The sequence below is a fragment of the Lichenostomus cassidix genome, chromosome 19 (genome assembly GCF_008360975.1).
Source record: "Lichenostomus cassidix isolate B80296 chromosome 19, HeHo_3.0, whole genome shotgun sequence".
NCBI classification, from domain to species: domain Eukaryota; kingdom Metazoa; phylum Chordata; class Aves; order Passeriformes; family Meliphagidae; genus Lichenostomus; species Lichenostomus cassidix.
In genome coordinates this window covers 3,444,945-3,469,375 of record NC_139499.1, presented here as the reverse complement: position 1 = coordinate 3,469,375, position 24,431 = coordinate 3,444,945, and the positions used below count along the sequence as shown (strand labels likewise).

General features: G+C 43.4%; 1 protein-coding gene across 1 annotated transcript in view; it reads right to left on the bottom strand.

Annotated features, from left to right (window-relative positions):
* The window catches only part of MYBBP1A (MYB binding protein 1a), a 53,087-nt gene that overhangs the window by 8,177 nt on the left and 20,479 nt on the right, over positions 1-24,431 (bottom strand). The window contains exon 24 of the mRNA XM_085078822.1: positions 5,431-5,544. Within this exon, the coding sequence (XP_084934948.1) occupies positions 5,431-5,544 (114 nt within the window). The remainder of the gene's footprint in view (positions 1-5,430; positions 5,545-24,431) is intronic.

The following is a 24,431-nucleotide window of genomic DNA, read 5'->3' as shown; positions in this document are numbered from 1 at the left end:
CACTAAGTTTCTGAAGACTGGAAGTATAAATGTTCAAAACTTACTTCTTCACATCTCTAACACAAACAAGTCATCAAGAAATGCTCCCAAAATGAGGGAAACACCAAGTCTCTGCTTGCCCCTGACTAAGAGAAAGGGAAGGCAGGGGACTAAGCAGACCCACATGCTGAAGGGTGTAAATAAAGGATATTTTTGGTGATGTTTATTTTGGTTGTTATTAGGGGGAGAAGACAAAAAAATCCAGAAGCCATTCTCACAGAAAATGTCAATGCTTTCCCAAGTTTAAAGATCTGATTTTTTTTTCCCAAAGGCCATATGAAAATGCAGCAGAGAAAAACCACACAGAACAGCTGAGGGAACAGAGGAGAAGGAAGACTCCACAGAGACATCCAGTATTCTGAAAGCACGTAGAAGATATCAGTTAAATCACTACTGGCCTCATTTTACAAGCTAAGAGGTTGAGAAAGGGCAATGAATTAAGAATTTATAAAGATGGACAGATAAAAGTTCAGGCAATCTTCAAGGTAAAAAAAAAATGAAGAATGGCTTTTTTAGAGATTTGATGAAGTCACTTTAATAATTTATCTCTGTACAAATTAAGACATCAATAATCAAATGTGATGCCCTTCAGAAATTAAGGGCATGTCTACAGAGGAAGGCCAGATAGTCCATCTCTCTCTCCTCCACACATTCTCAGTAGCTCCACATAGTTATTTTAAAACCCTCACCAAACTCCACAACAGTAACAAAACCCTGGAATGCCATACAACAGAAGTCTTCAGGGAGCACAAAGTAACTTTCACATGATATGGAAAACAGGTCTTGGGTTATCTATGCCATCCCTTCCCAGCCCATGTAATTCCCCATCTGCCTACATTCATGCCTGCCCAGTCCAAGCCAAAGCAACCACCTAAGTGTATGGAGGCATCAAATGCATCTCATTGGGACTATGAGCAATTATCTGACAGTCCCAGAACTGGTGACTGGGAGAGCTTTGGTCTTGCACTGAACTGAGGTGTATCAAATTCTATCAGCACTTTTACAGCACAGGATGCCTTGATCCTATTTGGGTTTCTAATAGCCAACCAGAACACTGTCTGCTCTGCCCATCCCTTATGACCCTGACAAAACAAAGGGAAAAACAGGAGTAAAGTTTATCTCTTCTTATGATGTACTTAACTGCAGAAGAAAGACAAAGGAAAACCTCAGGAAACCATTGTGTTCAAGCCAGAGAAAGTAGTTTTAACAACAGTTTAATGAGGGCTGTTCTGTTTTGAAGTTTACAGCCATTGAAATATGTACTTTCTGGACTATTCCCACTCCCTTTGACCTTCACATCTTAACTGGGAGCTTCAGCATAATTTGGGTGTTACACAGAACACCTCAGTTCAGGAGGGCAAGCTGGTCCCTAGGGAAGGGATGACAAAAAAAGGTAATGAAATTATGTATTCAGAACCTGGAACTTCCTGCCCCAAATCTGTCAGTGAGTTACTAAAAAATTGGCACAGGTTCAAGTTCTTTCCAAAGCCAAGACAGCCATTTCATAACATATCAAAAAGAATGCACAAATATATCTAACAAGGGAAGCAAACACCAAAACGTGCCTACAGTGACAAACAGGAGAGCTGAAAGATGAAATTGAGAGGTACTGGATAGAGTCAGAAAGAGTGTGTGAGCCCTAGCAGCAAACCCAGAAATGCCTCACCAAAACTGGGTGAGAGCTTCCTGCATGGAATGGGGGAATTGGACCTCTCAGGCTCTGCAGCTACCTCACTGTGGGACTTGGGGCAGCTTGAACTCACAACAGCCAGCAGAGATGACTGTGGGACAGAGATGACTGCCCAACACACAGAGCTGTGCTGAAGACAGATTGTCCATGCACAAAAAGGGTCTCTGAGATGTCTCAGGAGGCCTGAGTTTGGTTCTTGGCTCAGCTCCCAGCCAAGCAGTGTCATCTGTAAAACGGGGTGAATGACTTTAGCAAACCAAATCCATTTATGTCTTGGGTTTCTGCAAAATATTTTCTCCATTACATCAACAACTCTCTGGTTTGAATTTCCTTTGTAAAGCACTTTGAGGCCTACTGACAAAGATCAAAGCCTTCCAAGAGGAAGATGTTTCTGTCAAATGTTCCAGCATCCCAGGTGAGCTCTGTCACTTACAACATGAAGCAACTCTTTCTTCATACCATGAACACAACTGAGCCATCCAGAGCCCCATTGTTAGAACAGACTTGAACAACTGTAGCTAAGGTTCTGCTTTGTATAAAGAAACTATTTAGGACTTGGGAGGCCAAAAGTGTGCCAGAGCTATTTTTCTGCTTCCTCACGTTTGCAGTGCAGGGCTGTGGATGAGACTTTCTGCCGAGGTGACCCAGCAGCATAAGCCAAGAGCATCAACAGCAAGCAGGGCTCTCACACACACGAGTCAACTCGAAAGTACCCAATGGAATATCAAGACCTGCCTCACTGGCAGTAAAGAGAGGGCAAACATGGATCCCTCATGGCTGTGATGTATGTTTTATAAGCAAGCTTAAACCATTTGGGAACAAATAAGGTCAAGTTAGTTTATGTAAGCACAAGAGCCATTGCCTTGCAGCAGCCAGAGCTGCTATTTTGGGACCCTGTCTCTTCACTTAACGTTCCTGGCCGTTGATTTTCCCTCATCTGCCTCTTAGCCTTGCCTGCATAATTCAATGATATCCAAGACTGCACTTGTCTCACATTGGTTCTTCCCCAGTTCCAGCTCATATCGCTGCCTAAGCCATCCCTTGATGCTCCTCACCAAGGGATCTCAGCAGGTGTGCAGTGCAATCCCTGAGGCAAGACAGGATAAGCAGGCACACACCAGGAGATAATATCTTGTACTGACAGCCTTAAGCCTGCCATGGCAACCCTGCAGCTGGAGAGCTACAGCCTGTGAGCTGCAAATGTGACCCAGGACACAGAGCATAGCAAAGCCTTCAGGTGACCTTCTCATTGTGAGCAACAGCTCTGCTTGAATTACAAGTGCACATCAGTGAGAGCTGCAAACCTCGCCGTGGGTCAAAGAAAGGTATAAAATTCTAGATTATAACTGGTTCCTCTTTAAACAGCTATTTGTGAGGGATAGTGGCAGGAATGGCCAATGACAACAAGTACAGACATTTCAAGCAGAGGCAGGGCAGTATTTTCCACAGCATCCCACAGCTCTCAGTCCAGGTTCTCACAGGGAAGCACCCACATGCCAACATCTTACCCACTCACATACACACCTCTGAAATCACAGCTGACCTGGAATGGCCCATGGAAACAAGTCTCAGAAGAAAAGGGATGAGACTGAGCTGCAGGAGCAACACAGAGTTGTGCAAATGTCCTCCCAATCCTCCAAGTAAGCAGGAGCATGTGAGGACAGCAGCAACAGAAAGGGCTCTTGTTTAGTCCAAGCTCTTCCCAAACAAACTCCCCCCATAATTTCAACATCAGGCCTGAAACTTCTACCCAAACTGCAGTTTCTCTCTCAGCCAAGCACACTACAACCTGGAGATTCAGAGCTAATAAACTCTTCAGCAAGTTACTTTAATGGTGGAATACTCTCTTTGACATATACATACTTTCTACAGATTCTAAATGTGCTCAGTTCCAGCCTCTGACTTCTGCTACAAGAGATTTTTTACCATCTTCAAAAGAGATCAGTCACACTATGAATATTGTTCTACTACACCACAGAGCCACTACATGTTTTTACAGCTCTTACTTAGAGAAGTGAACATTTCTGCACCACCAAAAAGACACAGAATTCCTTTTGCAGCTTTAGAAAGTCTTGCAGCACAAGTGCCAGCCTTTGGCTATGAACCAAAACTGTTATGTGGAATAAAAAGCCCTTGACCCCTTCTCACTACAGCAACATTTAACATGCAGCTGTCCCAGCACCACACCAGCTGGGTTAAGTACATGGCAGGAGCAGGAGGAAGCTGCAAAACCCATACATGTATGAAGACCACCAGCAGTCTGTAAAAATGGTATCTCAGGGCTTTTTTGGGCCAAAAAGAGAACCAGCACCTATATGCCACTGCCATTAAACAGTATGGGAGGCCTCCTGCCCACAGGGTAAACCTTGGACAACCCAAACAAACTGACAGTGTTTCCCAGGAATTTTTCTTTAAACATGCATGACCACAGAAATGAGACGCACTGAGGAAACTCTGGCAGGAAAGCTCATTAGAATCTTGGATGGGTTGCAAGATGCTAAACCCTCCCTGACAAGAACAACATAAAGGCATTGTAAATGTTTGTGATTTACCAGTTAATCACTGAGTACTGCATGCATTCAGCTGCTAGAGAGAAACCTGGAGATGACCAGGTTGGGAGGAGTGGCATGTTTTATGTAGCTGAGAAACAAAATCATACTTAACTCCACCCATTGGATTCCTGAAGTAATCTTTAAATAAAAAGTGTTTAATGAAACCGAGGATTACCTGCTTTCTCTAGAATTATAAACAGCATCTTTAAATTCCTTGTTTTAAACTTGCTTAGATTTTGTCCCTCCTTGACAGAAAGAAACAGATCTAATTGTTCCGTTTCAGCACAGCAAATTAGAGAATAGCCTAAATTACCATGTAACCTGCATCTGAAGAAGTAAAGAATGAAAGCTACCCTTAGAGAAAGAGGTCATTATTGCAGTTAGGTAGGAACTCCAAGACTGGAATCTCCCATGTCATCAAGTTTAGTCACCACATCACAACATTAATTTGGCTGCTTGGTTCCCCCCCCGTCAATCCACAAGAATACAAGTCAATGGCATGTGTTTCTTACACCTCCTGTCCCACAGATCATCTCCCACATAACAGCTGCACCCAAAAACTGTCCTCAGGTACAATTTTCACTTGCCACTGACTCAGAGGCCCTGCAATTTTTTTCACTGCTTCTTCTGTACAAATTGTTTTCCAATGTATTTTAAGGTTTCCCTGATATATAATATTAGCAAGGGAGTCTAGTCCAGAAGGCCTGCAACACACCAGGAGCCAAAAGGCCATTGCACCTCAGCTCTGCCTTTGTGGCCCTGAAGTTCAATCCCATTCAGAACTTCCATAATGTGTCCTGCAACTAATATTTACTATACTGTTTTGTTGTTGGTGGTGGTTTTTTTGCTGTTTGGTTTTTTCTTTTGTTTAAACCACCTTAAATTGATCTGTATGAGTGTATTCCCCAAAATTGGAGCTCTGTCTCTTGGATCTATACACAGCCTCACTGAGCTGCAGCAGGCACATCACAGTGGTGTTACAAGAATTCTGCCAGCCTGGTGGGCACTGCTCAGAGCTGGTGGCAGCAGGCACAAGGTCTCTAGGAGCACTGAGCACAGACCCAGACTGCAGCTCTGAAATGAGCCAGACTAATGAAAGCAGTACCCATTAGGTGTCATGTGTGCATTAAATGTCTTGGAGCTTGTTACCTCTGTCACTTGGCTGATGCTTCTGCTGATCAGTTCCTCCCACTCCTCCTCTGTAATGAAGAGCTTCAGTTCATGAAGTAGCAGAACCTTGTGGAGAAGCAAACAGGCCATGGCCTGAAAGAGAAATGGGAGAGAAGAACATGAAACTGTCCAGGGAAGCTGTTAGCTATGTAAATACCCTGCTAAAGGAAGCAGCTACACACACCATCCAGGGGAGGCCAGGTTACAAAGGCTGCATATTCTCACCAACATGTGTGTCACAGATTGGTTTGGGCTGAAACAGACCCTAGAGATCATCTCATTCCAACCCCCTGCCAAGGACCAGAACAGGGACAGGAACACCTTCTACTATCCCAGGCTGCTCCAAGCCCTGTCCAACCTGGCCTTGAACACTTCCAGGAAGGCGCAGCCACAGCTTCTCTGGGCACCCTGTGCCAGAGCCTCCCCACCCTCACAGGGAAGAATTTCCACCTAATATCCAACCTAAACCTGTCCTCCTTCAGTGACAGGCCCTGTTAGAAAACATTCTGGAGTCACCCCTCAGTAGGGTAGGGGGTTTTGGTTCAATGCACACATACAAAACAGAAAGTCAAAGGGGAGCAGAGGGATCATGGCAGCTCTAGATTTAGGCACAAATATCCAAAACATGCTTTAGCAGCTGCTCTGAGGGCATCACTACCGATCTCCCCAAGTTTTCAGGCAGCAGCTTTGAGTGACTGCACCCTTTACTGTGCCCTGACAAATTCAATAGGCACAAATAATAAAAAAATAAAAGATGGCAGGATAGCAAATACTTAATTTCAAAGGAATCCTAGATAGGAACTGCTGTTCAGAGCAGCACTTGGCCTTGCCCTGGAGTCAAACTTGCTCATTAAGCCTCTACATTAACACAGCAATGAAAAGAGTGACCACTAGAAAACCAACAGTAATCTGCAATCTTCTTACACGTCCTTTTCTATTCCAGAATTCCTATTTTAAGGCTTTCTTAGGTACAAGAGAAAAATGCAGCATTAGGCAAAATATAGAAATGTACAAAATACAGTAATGAGGATTAGTGCAAATAGCTTAGAGGATTTAAAGGGGAATTTTTTGTAGCAGCATGGAGTTAGTGAGCAAATTCTACTCATATATAAAGAAAAAATGTTATTTCTAGCTGCCATCACACAGACTAAAATTGAATGCAGTTACAAATATCAAAAATCATAAGGCATTACAAGAGCTAATCTCATCCAAAGAAAGCAACTGCTGCTGTTCTTTAACCACATATCAGGCTGCTGTTCTTTAACCACATATCACAGAAAACAAATGAGCAAAGTTTGTAAAGCTCCTTATCAAAGACATCACTGAGATCAAAAGTCTGAGACCTCAAGGATAAAAGCAGCCTGGTGATACCTAAACTGGCCTCCAGGTACCCCTTGGGTCCAAGAGAAGCAACCTGAAAAACATGCAGCAGGAGGCTAAAAACTGACCCACATGTCTATTGGAGCATTTCTAGGGAACTATTTACTGAGTCATTCAAAGTGAGCAAAGAGAAGAAATCCCTGGATCTCCTGAGAGCAGAACAACCAGCCAGAGTTGTAGGCAGTCAAACTGAACACCTCACAAGCTCAAGGAGGTCTGTGTTTCCCATACAACACAGCAGAAGCTTCTGGGGCAGATGGGATATTGAACACAGGTTGCTCCCTGGAGAATACCAGAACTCGGAGCTGTGTTACAACAGATAATGTCACACATCCTTGCAAGCTTAACTCCAGTTTGCACCAGTATGGCTAGTGAAGAGAACTGTCCAACAAGAGAGAGCTTGCATTACACACAGAAATTCTGTTCTTTACTGGAAGGTGAAAATGCAACAGGGAACCAACGAGACCACATCAGAAGATTTGTGCTCATTTAATGAGAGAGAACACCCTAATGCCATCTTCAAGGCAGGCAGGCTTACTCCTTGTAATTTTGGGGAGGCTGTGTCTTACAGAACAAATGATGGCATGTCTGCATGCATGTACTAAATGTAGTGGAAAGTCACTTCAGTGCAATTACAAAGAGAATGTGACCCTCAGAGTAGATGAAAGACTGTAATTAATTCTGAAACGCCCAGGAAGGGTCACAAACCTCCAGGCACCAGCTCTTCTCTGACAATTACAACCACATTCACACTGCAAGTGGGTGCAAAACAGAGAAAAGGGTCATGTTAACATATCCTGAGACATCTCAGGACTAGAAGTTTTCTTCAGAGTACCAGTGACAACGGCCTGCTCAGGAATTGCTCCAGTCAGGAGTGGGTAGGAGCACTGCAAGTTAATGAGGAAAAGAACTGGAAGGAAATCAAAGCCATCCAAAGGAATGGGAGCTCTGGAGACCTGAGACTTATATGGTGCACTGAGAACAGTCCCTGAATGGTGCCTTGTCTTCAGTAAGCACTAAGCTTGAAAAGTATTTTAAAAGAACAGGGAAAAAACCAAAACCCAAACCACAGAGCATTCCCTTCTGTATGACATAAATGAGGGAGTCAGAACACCCAGTAATCTAAGGATCCTGGCTGGTGCTATTACTCTTTAGTAATTCTGTCACACTCAGAGCTTTCACGCCTCCAGCCTGTGTATTAGATTCCAGCAAAGTGAAAATATCTTTTGAGCTTCACATAATTAAAACACTGCTATTGCTCTACTCAACATTATCCTTTTTCCTGATTGTTTTTTAAGTCAATGATAATTTAGTAATAAGCATGAACAACTTTTCTCATTTGAAACAACAAAACTATTTACTTGTTGGTTGAAATAAAATTTGGCTTAAGAACATCTCAGTCAGAGAGTAAATATGACACTAATGACTACAGGGTCATCAGTACCATGCTATGCTGTAGTTTAAGGTTATCATATTCATCCCAGAGTCAATGACTTCTCTGTTCCTAGAGCTGTTATTAGCACACATCCCTTGTACAGCCTATTTTTCCACAGCAAACTGAACAGCTCAACAGCAAAAGTTAAACTACAGGGAGAGGGATTGACGTCAGTGGACTCAGCCAAAAACACCAGAGGCATCACCAGGCAACATCAGGAGCAGAACCAAAACTAAAATCCAGTTCATCAATCCTGGTCCAAGGGCAAACCCAACAAGATACAACACTTCTCACTCCTGCTGCTGATCCCATCCCACCTCAGCAAGTTTGAGCCAAACCAGGAGGAGCACCAAGTTTTCTTAAGAAGGTGGTCATCACACATCACTCACAGCATCCACAAGCACATGAAGAAGGATCCTGGATGCCATCAGAAGATTGCTTAACAAGCAAATGAACCCAGAGAAAACAATCTAGCAACCAGGAGCACAAAGCTGCTGCATCCCTTTGGAAAGCAACAGACCTTGGCAATGGCTTTTCAGCCACAGTTCATCTGTCAGGGCTGAGAAACATCAAACCACAGGCAGCAAGGGCATGGAATAGCTCCCTGTAGAATAGTCCCTGGCAGGATTTGCAAAAAGGATCTTGAACACTCAAAGAGCAATCACTTTCATGACCTTCAGGAGCTTCACAAGGTAATAAAAGCTTTGCTTTATCACCTAATATAAAGAGGGACTGAGAGTATGAGCACTTTGCAGAAGGAAAGACCTAAAGTCAGTCAGATCTTCAGGAACCATTTCCTTGAGGTGGCAGAGAAACAGCTCTGTCTTTGCATTTCATTTCCCTTGTTTTACCTTCTCAAATGCATGGACACAATGCACCTCAAAGGCAAACATTTTAGAGGTGTGACATCCATGCAAATGGGACTGAACATTGACCACCCCACACCTGCCTTAGAGGGCTAGTCAGAGATACTGCAAGCCACTTTCTTACCCATCTCAACATATCCCACTTTTTGTGAATGCAAACACTCCATGTTTTTAATGAAAGTAGCCTAAAAAGAAAATGAGGCTGCTTAGAGGATTTTTCAAGCCATCTCCTGGAATGAGGATCTTCCCATCCCCAACCACTTCTGCAAACATGTCACTGATGCACCACCAGACAGTAATAGTAATACTAGTATTTAAAAAAGATCTCAGAAATGAAGAGTAGTCACAAAATCTACCTATGCTCTGCTCCGTGAAGCAGAGGTTTCACTGTGACTTTTGAAACACAAGACCACACAGAGAGCTCCTAAGGAAGAGCCAAGCCACCCCAGCTAGCTCAAATATTTCACATCAATACTTTCAACCCTTGTAATTCCTCACAGTTCATCATTTACCCTTAACATGTTCACAATGTGTCTTTTATCCATGATACAGGGACCAACTGCATGTTTTACCATCACATCACAGACCAGCAGAGATCTGAAGTTTGGAGAGTACTCCCACAAAATCCAGCACAGACCTGGAGCTCAACCACTACCAAGTTGTCTCTCTCCCTCCTGCTCTCCCTAGTAACACTGGTTATTTTGGAATGTCTTACAAGCATTTGGCAGTTTTGGAAGCTGGCAGAACAATACTGTCCCCAAGAATATCATAGAAGATTCTCTGCATTTTCTCAGTGCCAAATCAAGCCTGCTGTGTTCCTGACAGCCCTACGAGAGAGCCAAGTATTATCAACACTTCACAAATGGACAGAAATATCAGAACACTCAAGAGTCCCAGCTACCAAACTCCAGTCCAGTTCAGAAAAGAAGGTTGTCATCCCCCCTAATGCACAGTCTCTGAAATGAGAATGTGTGAGAATAGTTCCAAGCAGCTGACAGCCAGATTAGAGCTTTTCCTAAAGGCAGCTGAATGCTGCAGTGCATCCTGTGCACTAGAAGCCACCCAGTTGCCTAATCAAAACATTTTCTCCTTAATGTCAGGTTTTAAAAAGACCATAAAATAGTAAAAATAGTAAAAAAAATTTAAAAATAAATACAAGGGAAGTCTATTGAAGCAGGGACAGTAGATACACATATATACTCCCACATATATCCATCAAGCATATGACTAAATGAGGCAGAAATGCTCATTATCAGTCCACGTGGGAGCAGAGAACAAACAATAACTAAGGGCAGTGCTGACTCTAAAACTGTCTGTGGCTTTGTTAATATCTCTCTTATCAACAATGATTACACAAAATGCCATTCAGTGCAAATAGTTGTGATTTCTTTATGAAAGAGGCAACAAGCTCACTGCAGTAACCAAGGTGTGCTGGTAATTCCCAGGTGTGCTCACCCACCTTAGTTAGCTACTAAAAGGGAGTGTGTGAGTGGAGGTTGCTGGGTTATACAAACCATCTTTACCCTGCTCAGGGAAAGACAAGACATCTGGCCTGACCATTAAATATGGTAATGGATTAAATCCCTGCCAATCCAACCACTGCTTTCCTATTGAAAGGAGGTATTTAGCCCAGGTGGGTCAGAAGTTGCTCTCCCCAGTCAACATCCAGGTGAGCTTTCCATACTCAAATACATTTTTAGAAGTGAAGATGCATTAGGAGTTTTAGCGCTATCAACATTCCACTGCTCTTGGAAGTCCAGGAGACAAAAATACAGAGGTGGTATCACACCACAGAGGCCACTGGTACTTCAGAGCATTGATGTCTCCCTTCTGGCACAGAGCCTGCCCTGCCAGCACATCTGACTCAGTGCCAACACACAGCACAAAACAGCAGAGCTCTCAGTGTGTAATTCTCAGCTTTAAGACTATTCTACAGCCACAGGGATATGGCAAAAAATAATTGCACTTCTACAAATTCTCTCCTCCCAAGCCCTTTGAGGCTGCAATCGCATGAATCACATGCTGCATTTGTGACAAACATTACCAGGAAAGCCAAGTAAAAGAACAGAGGCCAAGAATATGGGAAATTTAAAATTAGCTTTCTTTGAATTTTATTTTAAAAAATCAAACTATTAAATAAATTCCTCAGCTATCTGTAATTTATTACATGTTTAATGTCAACCAACCAACCAACCCACTCCAAAACACAGAAGTTCCACCTTACAGGACTATTAGTTACAAGAGAACAACCTGTCATTTATTACTACAGGGCAGGAGATCCAGAGCACCACTGCAAAAGTCTCTTCCAATTACTGTCAAAGCTTTTTCAAAAAGAAAACAAAGAGCATCCAAACCCATGAAGCAAGGGCCAGTCAATTTTATTTTAACACTCACATTGGATGTGGGATGGAGACAAAGGCTCCAACAGAGCAGTCTTGAGTTTCAGGGCTTTTTATTTCTCTGCTACATTTGGTTCATCCATTTGAGCATTTCTGAGCCCATGAGCTACAAGTCTGTTTGATGTTGGTTTGGCAGCTAAGTCTGGGTTAGAAACAGCCTTGAAGGTTATTCAAAAGGACAAATGATGAGAGAGATGGGACAATAAGACCCACAACAATGGATCTGATCCACACAGCAAATTCCCAGCAGGCTGTTTGGGGGCAATGGCAGTTCAGTGTATGCTGTATATACCATACAGTCATGGAATGGTTTGGCCTGGATGGGACAGCTTAAAGACCATCCTGTTCCACCCTTGCCATGGGCTTCCACTATCCCAGGCTGCTCCAAGCCCCATCCAACCTGGCCTTAGACACTTCCTGGGATCCAGGGGCAGCCACAGCTTCTCTGGGCAGCCTGTGCTAGGGCCTCCCCACCTACACAGGGAAGAATTTCTTCCCAATATCCCATCTAACCCTACCCTCTGGAGGTGGGAAGCCCTTTCCCCTTGTCTTGTCACTCCAGGCCTTTGTGCAAAGTCCCTCTCTAGCTCTCCTCTTTAGGCACTGGAAGGTGCTCTGAGGTCTGTCTCAGGTGTCTCTGAGGTGAACATCCCCACTCTCCCAGCCTGGCTCCAGAGCAGAGGGGCTCCAGCCCTTGGAGCATCTCCATGGCCTCCTCAGGGGGAGGCGAGAAGAGGGACAGAACAGGATTCTTTCCAAATTTAAGGAAAAACAAGAAATTATGCTTCAAGATCCTTAACATGTATCCTCACTGCACAAGCATCAAACACCAATTATTTACTTAAAACATACGAAAGTTATTTGAAGGCTTTAGATATAAAAAGTGAAAGCCACAGGTAATTAAGGAACATTTGCCAAATCACTTTTCCTCATTCCCCAAGATGTAATGCAGTATCTCACACACAGCATGTGCACATAGACATGATTCATATATATTGCAAATCCAACAGGAAGGGAGGATAAGACAAAGCCATGGCTGTGGCTTAAGAAAACTATTTTTGATAATAAAAACTAATTTTCCTTTCTCACCACCACTGAAACAAGGCACACATGAGCAGTAGAGCCAAGATTGTCATTTAGCAGCTGTCCAAAAGATTTCAGTGTGGAAAGTGCTCACACCTTCTGGGATAAGTGGATTGCTAGGAGAATGTGGCTGGCATGTTCAGCTGTGCAGAACTGCCCATGCCAGGACACCTGAGCAACAGCACAACTATTTCTTGGTTTAAAAATTAGACATCAACTTTTATCCTAAATTTACCCTGGTATCCTCTGACTAAGGGACCCCAGGAGAGCCTTTCCTGCACCCTGTTCTTGTCTGGCACAAGGACACTGTCAGTCACTAGACACTCCTGGTGCCTGAAAGCACAGCCAGAGAGAGCTCACACTGCCCATCAAGCCCATGAAAATATCTTCTATATCATCACCTGGCTTGGGAGCTGAATTCAGTAATTCCTGCTACACCCCAGAGCCCTCAGACTAATGAAATGGGTTTTTCAAGACATTCCCTCAGCCAGCCCTGACAAGGTGTGATATTGCTGTCTGAGGTTGGCAGAGCACAAGCAGGACACTACTTGGCCAGCACAGAAGCTGTCAGACGGTCAGATGACAGTTCCCAGGTCTGCCCTGGGAGAGAAATAGAGATGGTAGAAGAATGCAGAAGTAAACACTGAGCAGAAACCCCCAGCCATCATCTACCATCCCCTGCTCCCACACCTTCCCAGTGCTCCAAATATCACCCTCTGGGCCAAGAAAGCAAGTTCCTCCCTCAGTCTGGCCTTGCCAAAAAAAAAAAAGAGGAGATTTACAAGCTCAGGAATAAAATTCTCCTTGCCAAAAAGTGATGAAAACAAATGATATTTTACAGCTCAAATTAAGTTCCTGCGACAAATGGATGAGAAAAATTTTGCAAGGCTGGTTAATTACAACATGTAAAGCATTTAAGCGACACCTAAATCACATTTTACAACCTTGGATGAGAAAGGCAACCTCACTCAGTGTACTCCCACCAAACATGCTATGTCATCAAGCTCTTGCAATCTCCAGTGGTTTAGAAAAAGCCACCCTGCACTGCAGCCCATCTTCAGGCACCTTTACCTGCTCTTCCTTCCCAGTAAAAATGCAGATTTTTCCACAGATCCGGCAGGAACCTTTAAACCACTCACAACTGCTTATGTGTTATTAGCACATTGAAAATAATTGCCATACAAGACATGTTTTGCTCATTTGACCATCACCATCGTGTAGATGATCTGTTTAGGCCTTCCTGAGCACAAAAATGATGAATGAACTCTGTGAGTTTTTGCTAACTTTTATTTCTAAACCTCCCCCTCTCTCTGGATGGTTTAAACACGCAGAACAGCAGTTTGCAAACCCAAACTGTGTTGTGTGTCTTCCTGGGACTGTTTGAACATTCATCCCATCAATTCCCAGTGCAGCCCAACTTCCCAGTCACTGTCTCAGCAATGGGGAAAATGGAAAAGCAATCCTCTGCTCATCACCTGCTAAGGATTGCTTTTCCATTGAACTGAACTGATTGTGAACTGAATCCCTCACCTCCACGAGGGAGGCTCAAGACCAAGACTCAAGCATGGTGAAAATCTCTGGCTAAAATGCCTCCAAGTAGAGGAAAACCACAGGATGTGGAGTTAGATCAGACCTTAGTCCCCACTTTGGATACTCTACTTCTGAGTTTCAGGTTTTGCTACCTTTCTTCTGAAAAAGAACAAAGCTTCCTAGAAGCAGAGACAAAACTAGCTGTGAAGAAATCACCATCTTCCTACCCCACCTGCTAACACCCCTCTCCTCTCTATTTTTATTATCCTTCATAAATCTTTTCACCCATGGCTCAGATGTCTGTTCTAGGCAGCAGCAAGGCAAAGTTAAGCAACTTGTATGATTCCTCTACTATTCCCAGGGCTCTGAAGAGCAGTGGTTGATTGATCAGATGAGCTGCTCACTTCATTCTGCTGTGACTGAGGACTTGCCAGACCACAGAAAGTTTATCCCATTAGTTACACTGGCACATCCTCCTCCTCCACAACTTGAAAATGGCTATAGCATGACAAGCACTTTAACCAGTGCTGCTCACTCTGGCTGAAAACATGGATTGAGCTACACCCCACACAAACCACCTTTATATAATGCAGCTGCACCTACATGAGGTCTGTCAGCCTAAACCTTACTGGCAAAGATATTGATTTCACTGACACAGTCACACCAGATGGGTTTTAAATGTACTTGGGCCAGCAGAAATCCCAGGGACTAGCAGTGAACCTGCCTGCAGACCATACACCCAGCATTCACTCACACACAGCTTTCTTCATGCCCTAAACCTTCAGTACTTTGTTTAACCAGGGACTTTGCAAATCACATTCTCTGCACTGCTGCTGAGGAATGGACTTTTTCCATGCTTGGTTCCCCTGCAAACAGTGCTCTGGAGGATGTTCTTGCCAGAAGAAAAGCCTCACCTTGCACTTGCCTAACCAGAGGGGCCCATTTGGGAGAGTCTGCTCACTGCAGCAGGACATTTGTGCCCAATACAAGTGTGCACAGCTACAGCTGCTGCCTTCAGCACTGCTCTGCTGGCAGCTGGCAGAGGCAAAAAAAAAAATTTAAAAAAATAATTAAAGCTTTCTCCTATGGTCACCACAATCTAACAAGAAGTAGTGACACAATTAAGAAGTTGGTATATTTTAAAGGCAGTAGAGAGGAGGCAGTACACACAGAGAGATCTGACAGCACAGTTTTTCAGAGGATACCTGCACATTAAATACCAGGGAGCACTGGCAGGTTTTCTGCCCCAGATGAAGGGTCTGCAGGATATTTGTGCAGTCACAACAATGAACACATAAAATAACACACAGGACCCTGGGTGAGCCCTGGCTGATGGTATTAGATATCAGCTCTGAGTATTTCATTTGCATACAACAAAGATACAGCTGGTGAGCATTCAGGGGTGGGGAAAACTTTGTGCTCTTCTTTCACCAGAGGCCAACAGGGAGACCCTTGGGACACAGCAATCCATACAGCACAATCCATATATTGGTTTGCTGCTTTGGTCAACACAGAGAATCATTTCTCCCTGGGGTAACCACTTACCATATAAGAAAGGCCAATCAGTCTTAATTTTTTGCTCTAAACAAAAAAGTCAATATCTTATTATACTAAATTCTTGGAAAATGAAAAGATGCCATAATTAAGTGAGCCATGAGGACCCAAGATAAATCAGCAACAGAACACAGATTAGCGTCCATGAGCTCTGATGTTTTCTTGCTCTTCCTGTAATGCCCAATTACAGAAGTGAAACGCTGAAGGGGAATATTGGTACCACAGGGCAAACTGAGACCAGGGAACAAATGAACAAGAATGGACTCTGTGCAATGCAATCAAGCCTCGCTTTCCCACATTAAAAAAATAATAATCAGAAAATAAACCCATTTTCCTTCTTCTCTCCCAAGTTAAGGACACAGTCACAATTTATAAAAATTATCCAAAACAATTTGGTTTCTTAATATGACCCTGTTTATTCTGGAGCATTTCTGCTTTGTTTTTACAAGTTTCTCACGCTAAAACTCAGAGCAAGAAATGTTCTTTTGTTAAAAAAAAATCAAAGCAAAGACTCTTGCAGAACATTGCAGTATCTGAGGCTCAAAGAAACATGACCAAGAAACCTCTCAGGAAATCATCTGTGACACTTTCTCTCAACTCTGACTTTCCTCTTAAAAAACCCCAAACCAACCAATTTTGTCAGTTTCTATTTAACTTTATTTATTTATTATTTATATATGTATTATCAATCACCAAGAGGCTCCACTGACACCTCAAATTACTCACACACATTGTTAAGACCAAGACCAAAACTATCCCTGCAAATCCTCACCCTCACTGCTCCTCCCAATACTTTCCAAGCCAGATGTCTCCTCTGCACAACAAAGCTCATTTTCCTCAATTCAGGAGAGACTCGCAATAGGATTTTCTTGAGGTAATTCAGAAGGCAGCTACAGCATAATGCAGCCTATTTAAGGAGACTTTGCTGAAGTCAAATTTAATAATTTAGGAGATTTAAGAGCAGCACACATTTAAAAAAAAGCCCATGTTGCCTAGGCACTGTGTGCTTTTAGTTGCTGCCTCCAATACACCAGACCAGGCTTGATGTTGCAAGGACAAAGGTATAATCTTTTGAGAACATTTATCAGCAGAAAATGAGAAATTAGAATTCCAATTCACTCAAACATCAACCATTGAAGTTTAGCTTACAAGCAGTATGAAAAAAAAAGTACTTGCATGTCATTAAAATTGTTAGCTTGGAATATTGAAATAAAAAGTATTGCTAAGCAAAAAAAAACAAGGTGGAAATTGTACTGGGTTGAACTTTGAAGATTCATTGTTCTGGATGCTCACCAGCAGACCTCTTTTTATTTTGCAGAATCCACTGAGAGAGGCACAATGACAAGAGAGAGGGCACAGTGCCCTTGGGAAGAGGGACAGGGCTGGAGACCCTGTTCTGTGTGAAGGTTGCTGAGAAATCCTGTAGAGTAACCTGAACTCCTTTCTTGTGCTTTAACTCTTGCAGAGTGGCATTTTAATATGTGCCAAGGGAAAGCAGAAAGAGAAGCAGCCAAACCCCACTACTCCCACACCCCCATACTACAGCAAAAATGGATTGCCACTTAGTGCACAAACACTTGGGGACATCCTTGTCAGTGAGCAGAGCCCAGATTGGCATTTCATTTTATACTGTACAAGCCCTGATCTTTCTTCACTTGCCAACAAAACACCCTTCCAACACACCTGCTAGTACTCCCACATCAAGATCCCATAGCTCACTGTAAATAGAACATAAATCATTCCCCAGAACTTCAACAGGATTCTATCCTGATGGTTTTTTATATTCTGTAACATTAATATATCTTGAGTCCATATGACTGAGAGTCACTAATTTTATCACACCACAGCCACTTCTTCCCCTCCTGTTTTTGTTATACCATTATTAAACACATGGCAGTGACCTTATCTCCAAAACTTTTCCCATTTGCTCTACACAAATATCTACTCCTCAAACTGTCGAAGGGGCTGTGTTTGGCAGGCAGAGCACAACACACTTGGGTGGGTCACTCTCTTTTTAAAAAACTATCAACTCACTTTTTAAAAACTATCAACTCCCCATGTGTCAGATGGCAAGTTTAATTTAGTAGGCTAGGATTTTATGCAGAGTTAGAAAATCACTGCAATATGGTATAGATCTAACTCAGCAAGTCCATCCTACACGCAGGGCTGTTAATGCTCTGGAGCACTTCCCTCCTTGGACAGCTCTCACCAGCAGCTGTGTCTACAGCAAGAACTAAAGTTTATGTGACCTTTTACTTATTTTTTTCCCAGTAACAGGCTAGAATGTTTCCTCTGTTACTGAGGATTTGCTACATGATCATCAACACAATCAGCTGAACAGTAGCGAGCAGAATAAATACAGCCTCTACCTCCAGAATCACAGTAAAGAGGCAAACAGAAGCTTTTTCATGTTCTGCTGGTGCTGCACTGAGTGTGGTGGAATATAAAGACTGGGGTTGATAACAGGGCAGTGTCTCTGTGCCAGTCAATTAATGCCTGGTATCACTATGGATTTGTTTGTGGGCAATGCAGGCATCTGTCTGTTAGACATTTACATTTCTGACAAAAGGCACAGAGGCCATTAATAGGCACCAAGAAGTACAACACACAAAAAAACCTTTATGAAGGAAAAATAAACATAAACAGCTCACAACGTGCATGATGCTCCCAAGAGACCCTGCAGGTTCAGTGACAGGAGTCCCACATTCAACTGAAATACACCCTGAGCACACAAAGTTCTCAATGCAAACACAAGTGAAAAGTCATGCCATGGGATTTTGAGCATGCAGCTTAAATGCAGTCAGGAGCACCTGAAAAATTTAAACAGACCTTTTTAAATTTTCAACCATCTCACACAAGTAAGAGAGAAACACAGCTTAGAAAGCAGTTCCCTCAGGGAGACACATTTGCTGTGGCACCAGACACTTTTCCAAAGAACATCAGAGACTATTTATAGATGCTGTCAATGTCCTCCAGCTCACCAAAGGAAAATGGTTTCTTTGAGCAATCCCAGTGTAAGAGACACTCTCAAAAATGAAACACTGGGATGCAATAATCCACAAGCACAACCATCCTAAAGGTCTGGGAATTAAAAATCTCCACACAAAAACGTAGAGCACTCTGGCTCTGACCCAGCAAAGCAATTAGGCATTGAACTGCTTCCCCTTCAACTTCAGTGGACAGTTTACATACCTAGAGCTAGTTCATGTCACAGGGCTTTGCTGGCTCATGATGAAATAGATCAAAATACCCCCAAGAGCCCACCCATAGTTCAGCTTCACCTTAAAAAAACACAGATTCTCCTTGACCCTCACCTTACACAAAACAAAAACAGGAACTGGACACTGACTGGAGCCAAGGCATGTCAGTTTGACATAGATTTTCCAGCTGCAAATGATTTCTTTTCACTGAGGATAGGGCACATTCTGAACCAAGGAAGATGAAAAGGATGGATTCTACAGGCAACTGCTGGATGAATTCTACAGGTAATTCTACTGCATCACTTGGATCTCACTGCCTGCAGACAACTCACCCTCTGAAGGTCTGTCCACCAGTGACACCTCTACAGAGGACACACACAGGGTGTCTGACCTGTGCTGAGGGACAGAGGATGCTCTGAAGGAACAGAGCCTTTCACTCACAACCTACTGCTCAACTCCCACCAGCTGCCCACTGCTCATTCCTGATGCAAAGGAGGTAGAGCTGAACTGGTGCTTGTTCTTATCTGGGAAGGTTTATTTTGCTTCATTTTTAGTAACAGCTTATGCAAAATGTTCCTTAACAAGTTCTTCCTCTACCCCCTGCTGGAAGCTATCTGTGAGCACACAAGCAGGGCATGGTGCATTAATGTGGAGATCCATTCATCTCACCCAGCATGAGGTGAAATACTCCCAAACACACACACAGAGGGGTGCTGGCTTCTGAGGCTTTGCAGCACTTTTACTGCTCTTGCTGTATTAAAGTTTAATTACTTTTCAACTTAGATATTTACATAGAACATAAACTGTTCAGAAGGGTAACTGTCAACCAGCCAAGACCCCTTTGGCAGGACTTTGGGATCATATTTTATTCTTCTGGTGAGGGCAGCCCTGGCACAGACCTGGTTCAGTTCTCTAAACTTATGTCTATATATGTTTGATCCCTTTGGGGAGACTGCCAAAGCACCAAGATTAATTAGCAACTTACCTAAATTATACTCTCTACTAGATAGATCTTAAAGGGTTCCTTGTCACAGACAGCTTTATAAAAACATTTTGTGAAATACTAATGAATCTATATGACATAAGATGACATTTTGAACTCTGTCTCAGTGCCCATTCTCATTTCCACACTAAGTAAAATGACTTTTATTAGTTTCATGACAGCTCTGCACTTACATCAGCTCTGCAGAGTTCCAGCCAAATCACACAAAATAAACTCACTTGATGGACAAATATAGCCTCATTATGCTTCCAGCTACTGCAACATCCTCAATCAATATAGCTTTGAATGTAAATAAGAAGGCAGGAATGTATTCAAATTGATGTGTGACCACAGTGCAAAAGTAATTGCAGAGGCTCTCAGCAATTGTGTTGATGTGTACACTCCCAGTGCCTTTCCTGAAGGAAAAGAACAAGGGATGGATATCAACTAATTTCTGTAAATCCTAGGGAAAAGTTACAGGCTAGAAGAGGTTTTAAGAGTCTGCCACAAGCGAGATGGAGACACCTCACTCTTGGCAGTAGTGATGTTTCATTTATTAGTGCTCCCTTCCAAACTGGTTCCAATACTGCTGGCCAACAAGCTGGACTTCTCAGGGCAAAGCATGGCTGTTCCAGGCCAGGCTTGCAGACAGGCTGTGCTTCAGCCTGTTTGCAGCTGGGGGCTGGCAGGTGTCCTTGCCTGCAGGAGCCTGCATCAGCAGCACAACTAGGTACTGCAACACAACCAGTCACACATCTTCCCTCTTCACCTAATCCTCAGGCTCAGAGGGAGCTTTTAGGGTAGAAACATTAGTTCATGGACTCATCCAGTCCTGATATATGAGAATGGAGGGATACTGCAGTGAGAACCCCACCACAGTCACCAGTGCAGCACTGAGGGGTTTGTGCTGCAATAGCAGCAGCCCAGGGACAGTCCAGGACTGCACAATTACAGAATTAGATGTTACTGTAGCTCTGCTCATCAGACTGATACAGCTAAAAATAAACCAGGAAGACATTCCTCACCTAAGGCTCAGGAGGGTTCTGGTATGTAGCTGAGTCATGCAACAATCATTAAATTAAACCCATCTTGATCCCTGGTTTATGCTCCATCAGCACAAACCAAAAAACCAAGCTTTCGTGCATATTGAAAAAGCAACACTGCACCTACTGAAACAAGGCACAAGGAAGTAATTTGAAGGTCAAGGTCTCCTGGAAAGCAGTTACAGCAGTAAGAACAAACTGCACTAAGAAAGGAGGAAGTGAGGACTAGCTCACACATGTCTTTTTCAAAACAGAATTTGAGAGAATATGTTTAGTGCTTGCTGAAGACATCAGGCTGACAGGAACATCCTTTGTCCATGAAACAGCTCAAGCCTCCCCCACCCTGGTCAGTACCACACACATTCTGCTGGCTAATTGCACTGCCAGTGGGACCATCTGTGCTAGACACTTACTACAATTCACTAGCACCAGGACAACTGAAAGGGGTAATGCAAGCTTCACTTGTGAGGGTTTGTCATTTTCCCATACCAGTTATCACTGCGGTCTCTTTCCCCAGCTGCCAGTTGTACCTGAGACCCTCGGAGCAGATCTGTGCCTGCCTGCTGCACTCCAGAAATGTGCACCTTGTCTGTAAGGGAAAGCTCTCAGATCTGCCTGCATGTACCAAAGATTGGGATGTGGGCACTGCCCATTCTCCTAGCACAGAAGACATTTCTGCAAGGAGAAGGTCACAGTGTGACTGATTCTTAGGACCTCAGTCTGAAGAGCTGCATTCAACAACCTAGATTAGACTGCACTACAGTGTCATTCTTTACCTCTTTCTTCCTTTTTTTACTTTAACTTGGAGCACTTCTCTGACACTAAAGGTCCTCTTGAAAAGCTTCACAGTAGCTGCTTGCAATCAAGTGACTTTGTATCATTTCTAGTCACTTCTTTCTACAACTGACAACACTGCAAGGACACGTGGCAGGGATGATGCAGGCCATATTCTGAGAAGACAGTACAGCCTTACATTATATGTTGGTTTAAAATACATATGGGATGGCAAGGATCAACAAAAGATTATAAAAGAGAGCCCAACTGCTACTGCAGAAGAAAAAACAAGAGGAAAAAAATAACAAAAAAAAAAAAAACCCAAAAAAAACCCCAAACCATCACAAACTCCACCAGATTTCTCAGTTCAATAAATGAGTGACAACCAAACACTAGTATGTTGATCTTTTTAAAGCCTGAAGCACTTTAACTATCACACAGGCATGTTTGGGACTTTAACTTCCCACTTGAAGAAACACAGAGCTTGAAAACAGACCAGCCAGTATCACTGAGCATTCAGAGGAGCAGCTGCCACAGGCACAATATATTTGAATTTGCAGAGTGGGAGTCACAGAGTCCTGCAGCCAGTGTGGTATCACAACAGGTTAGAATTCCAGCTGAGAAGTGTGAACTGCCTGAAATAAGGTGGTTTTGCAGATCCACTGTCACACACATCCTCATCTTGTGTCTTTCTGGTGTAGAGGTTTAAACAGGTACTGAATGAATCCAGAGTGGGATGACAACTCCTCTTCCCTGGTAAAACATCTCTTGTCTTTGTTCCCCTACTCATAAATGACACCAATCTCTCCATCTCTTTTATTTTCCAGGGAAACTGCTGCATTACTGTCTCCTGCAGGCATCTGTGCCCCAGCAGTAACATCAGAGCAGAACTTGGCCACCGGTACAAGCTTCAGGATCCAGTCTCAGTAAGACTATTGCAAATTCACCTTTCCAGTTTAAAACTTGTTATACAGGTTGAGCTTACTGCTAAGAAAATCTACCAACCCAACCACTGTGAGCCACACTTAAAACTGCCTTAAGAACTTCTCAGCCCCCTCAAAGTGTTGTTTGTTTTATCTCACAAATTAGTTCAACATGGAGCTGAACAACCTCACTGCTCCTTTAGACATGTAGGAACAGTGTCAGAGGAAAAGGGCTGACAGTGTCAGTCACACTGTCTAAAGGTTGTGTTTTAAAGCTTCCTTTTCTTTTGCTAAGTTCTGCATCAAAATGCAACCTTTGGATACCTCCAAAACACCCTTCTCTACAACAATCACCCAGGCCAAAGAAAATTTTATACCAGAAAGACATGTAACACCCATCCAATAGCTGCAAACACCTCTGTCTGTAAAGACACAACACTGCCTCTCGGAGTTTGCTCTTCTCCCGGCTTTAGAGGTGACCAGCTGAGGGAGACAGGATGCACAGAAAGGCTGCAGCAGTGCAAGACTGAGTTGCCTGGGTCATCAGCTACAGCCAACAGTCCACAGACAGTCTCTGCTTTCCAATATTCTTGTACTGACTTCACAGAAGCCATAATTTCATGTTAATGAATCATAGCACTGCCTCTGATTAAACAAATCACAGCTTTCACCCAGACACTGCTGTCCCTGAACAGATTGTTCCCTTGCCCCAAAAAACACCAAGTGAATTGAGTGAAGTTAACTTTAATGTGGCAAAAGGGGATAAAAAAGTATGTGTGCAAGAGCAAAATAAGTTTTCAGCCAAATCATCCTCATGTCCCATTTTGTGCCGTAAATGCATGAACACCTGGGCAGCAGGCAGACAGTGAGGTCCCCAGGGTCAGGACAAATGGCTGGGGCTGGAGAGGCCAGACTGTTCTTCTCCAAGCCAGTGCCAGCTGAGCAGCCTCTGAATGGCTCCTGCATTTCCTACAGGATCTTCTCTGTTACCACAGCCCAGAAACTGAGTTTGACAGAGCTGCAGCAGCCCACAACAGCAGGCAGAGTGTCAGGGTTTGACCCCCTGCTTTATTCACATCACTTCACCATATACACCCACCTAGCTTGACTTCTACCCTACCCACTAAGATACCACCAAAGTACATTTGCATTGAGAATCAGTGGGAAAACTTAATTGAAGACCTGACAAACTGGACATTTGATGTTGGAAAGCCAGAATTCCTGAAAAGGAAGCACTGTGTAAAAAATGTAAAGCTACAATTCCAAGCTCCACAGTCTTTCCAGAGCTCACTCTCCATGTGCCTTTGTTTGAACAGCAGTATATACATGTTCTGTACACAGCTCCCACACATCCTCCCCTACTCCTCCCACCCACAGGCAAACAGGCTCTGCAAACAAAGCTCGAGCAGATAACTGTGGAAGCCCTAGTAGAAGGACAGTGCTATTCCCTGTGGAGATGCAAAGATACCCACATAATGGAGATGCCTGCTTGGGATGCTGTTCTGGTCTCTTGAGGATGGGACCAAGTATGTGCCTTACAATATTTGTGTAACACATCCTTATTACCATCCATTGACATTATAAACAGCTTAATTCCCACTTTTTTTGTTGTTCTTCTTTAAATCAAAGCCACTCCTGTTGGGTACAATAATCTGAACTGCAATTTACAGTGACAATGTAAAGCAGCCCTACTGCAAACACATACCTACCCCTTCACATTCCCTCCAATGATCAGAGACAATAAAACAGCTATTTATGAAACAGAAAGATCAATCAAGGATGCACTTCTGCAGGGGACAGACACAGGGTAG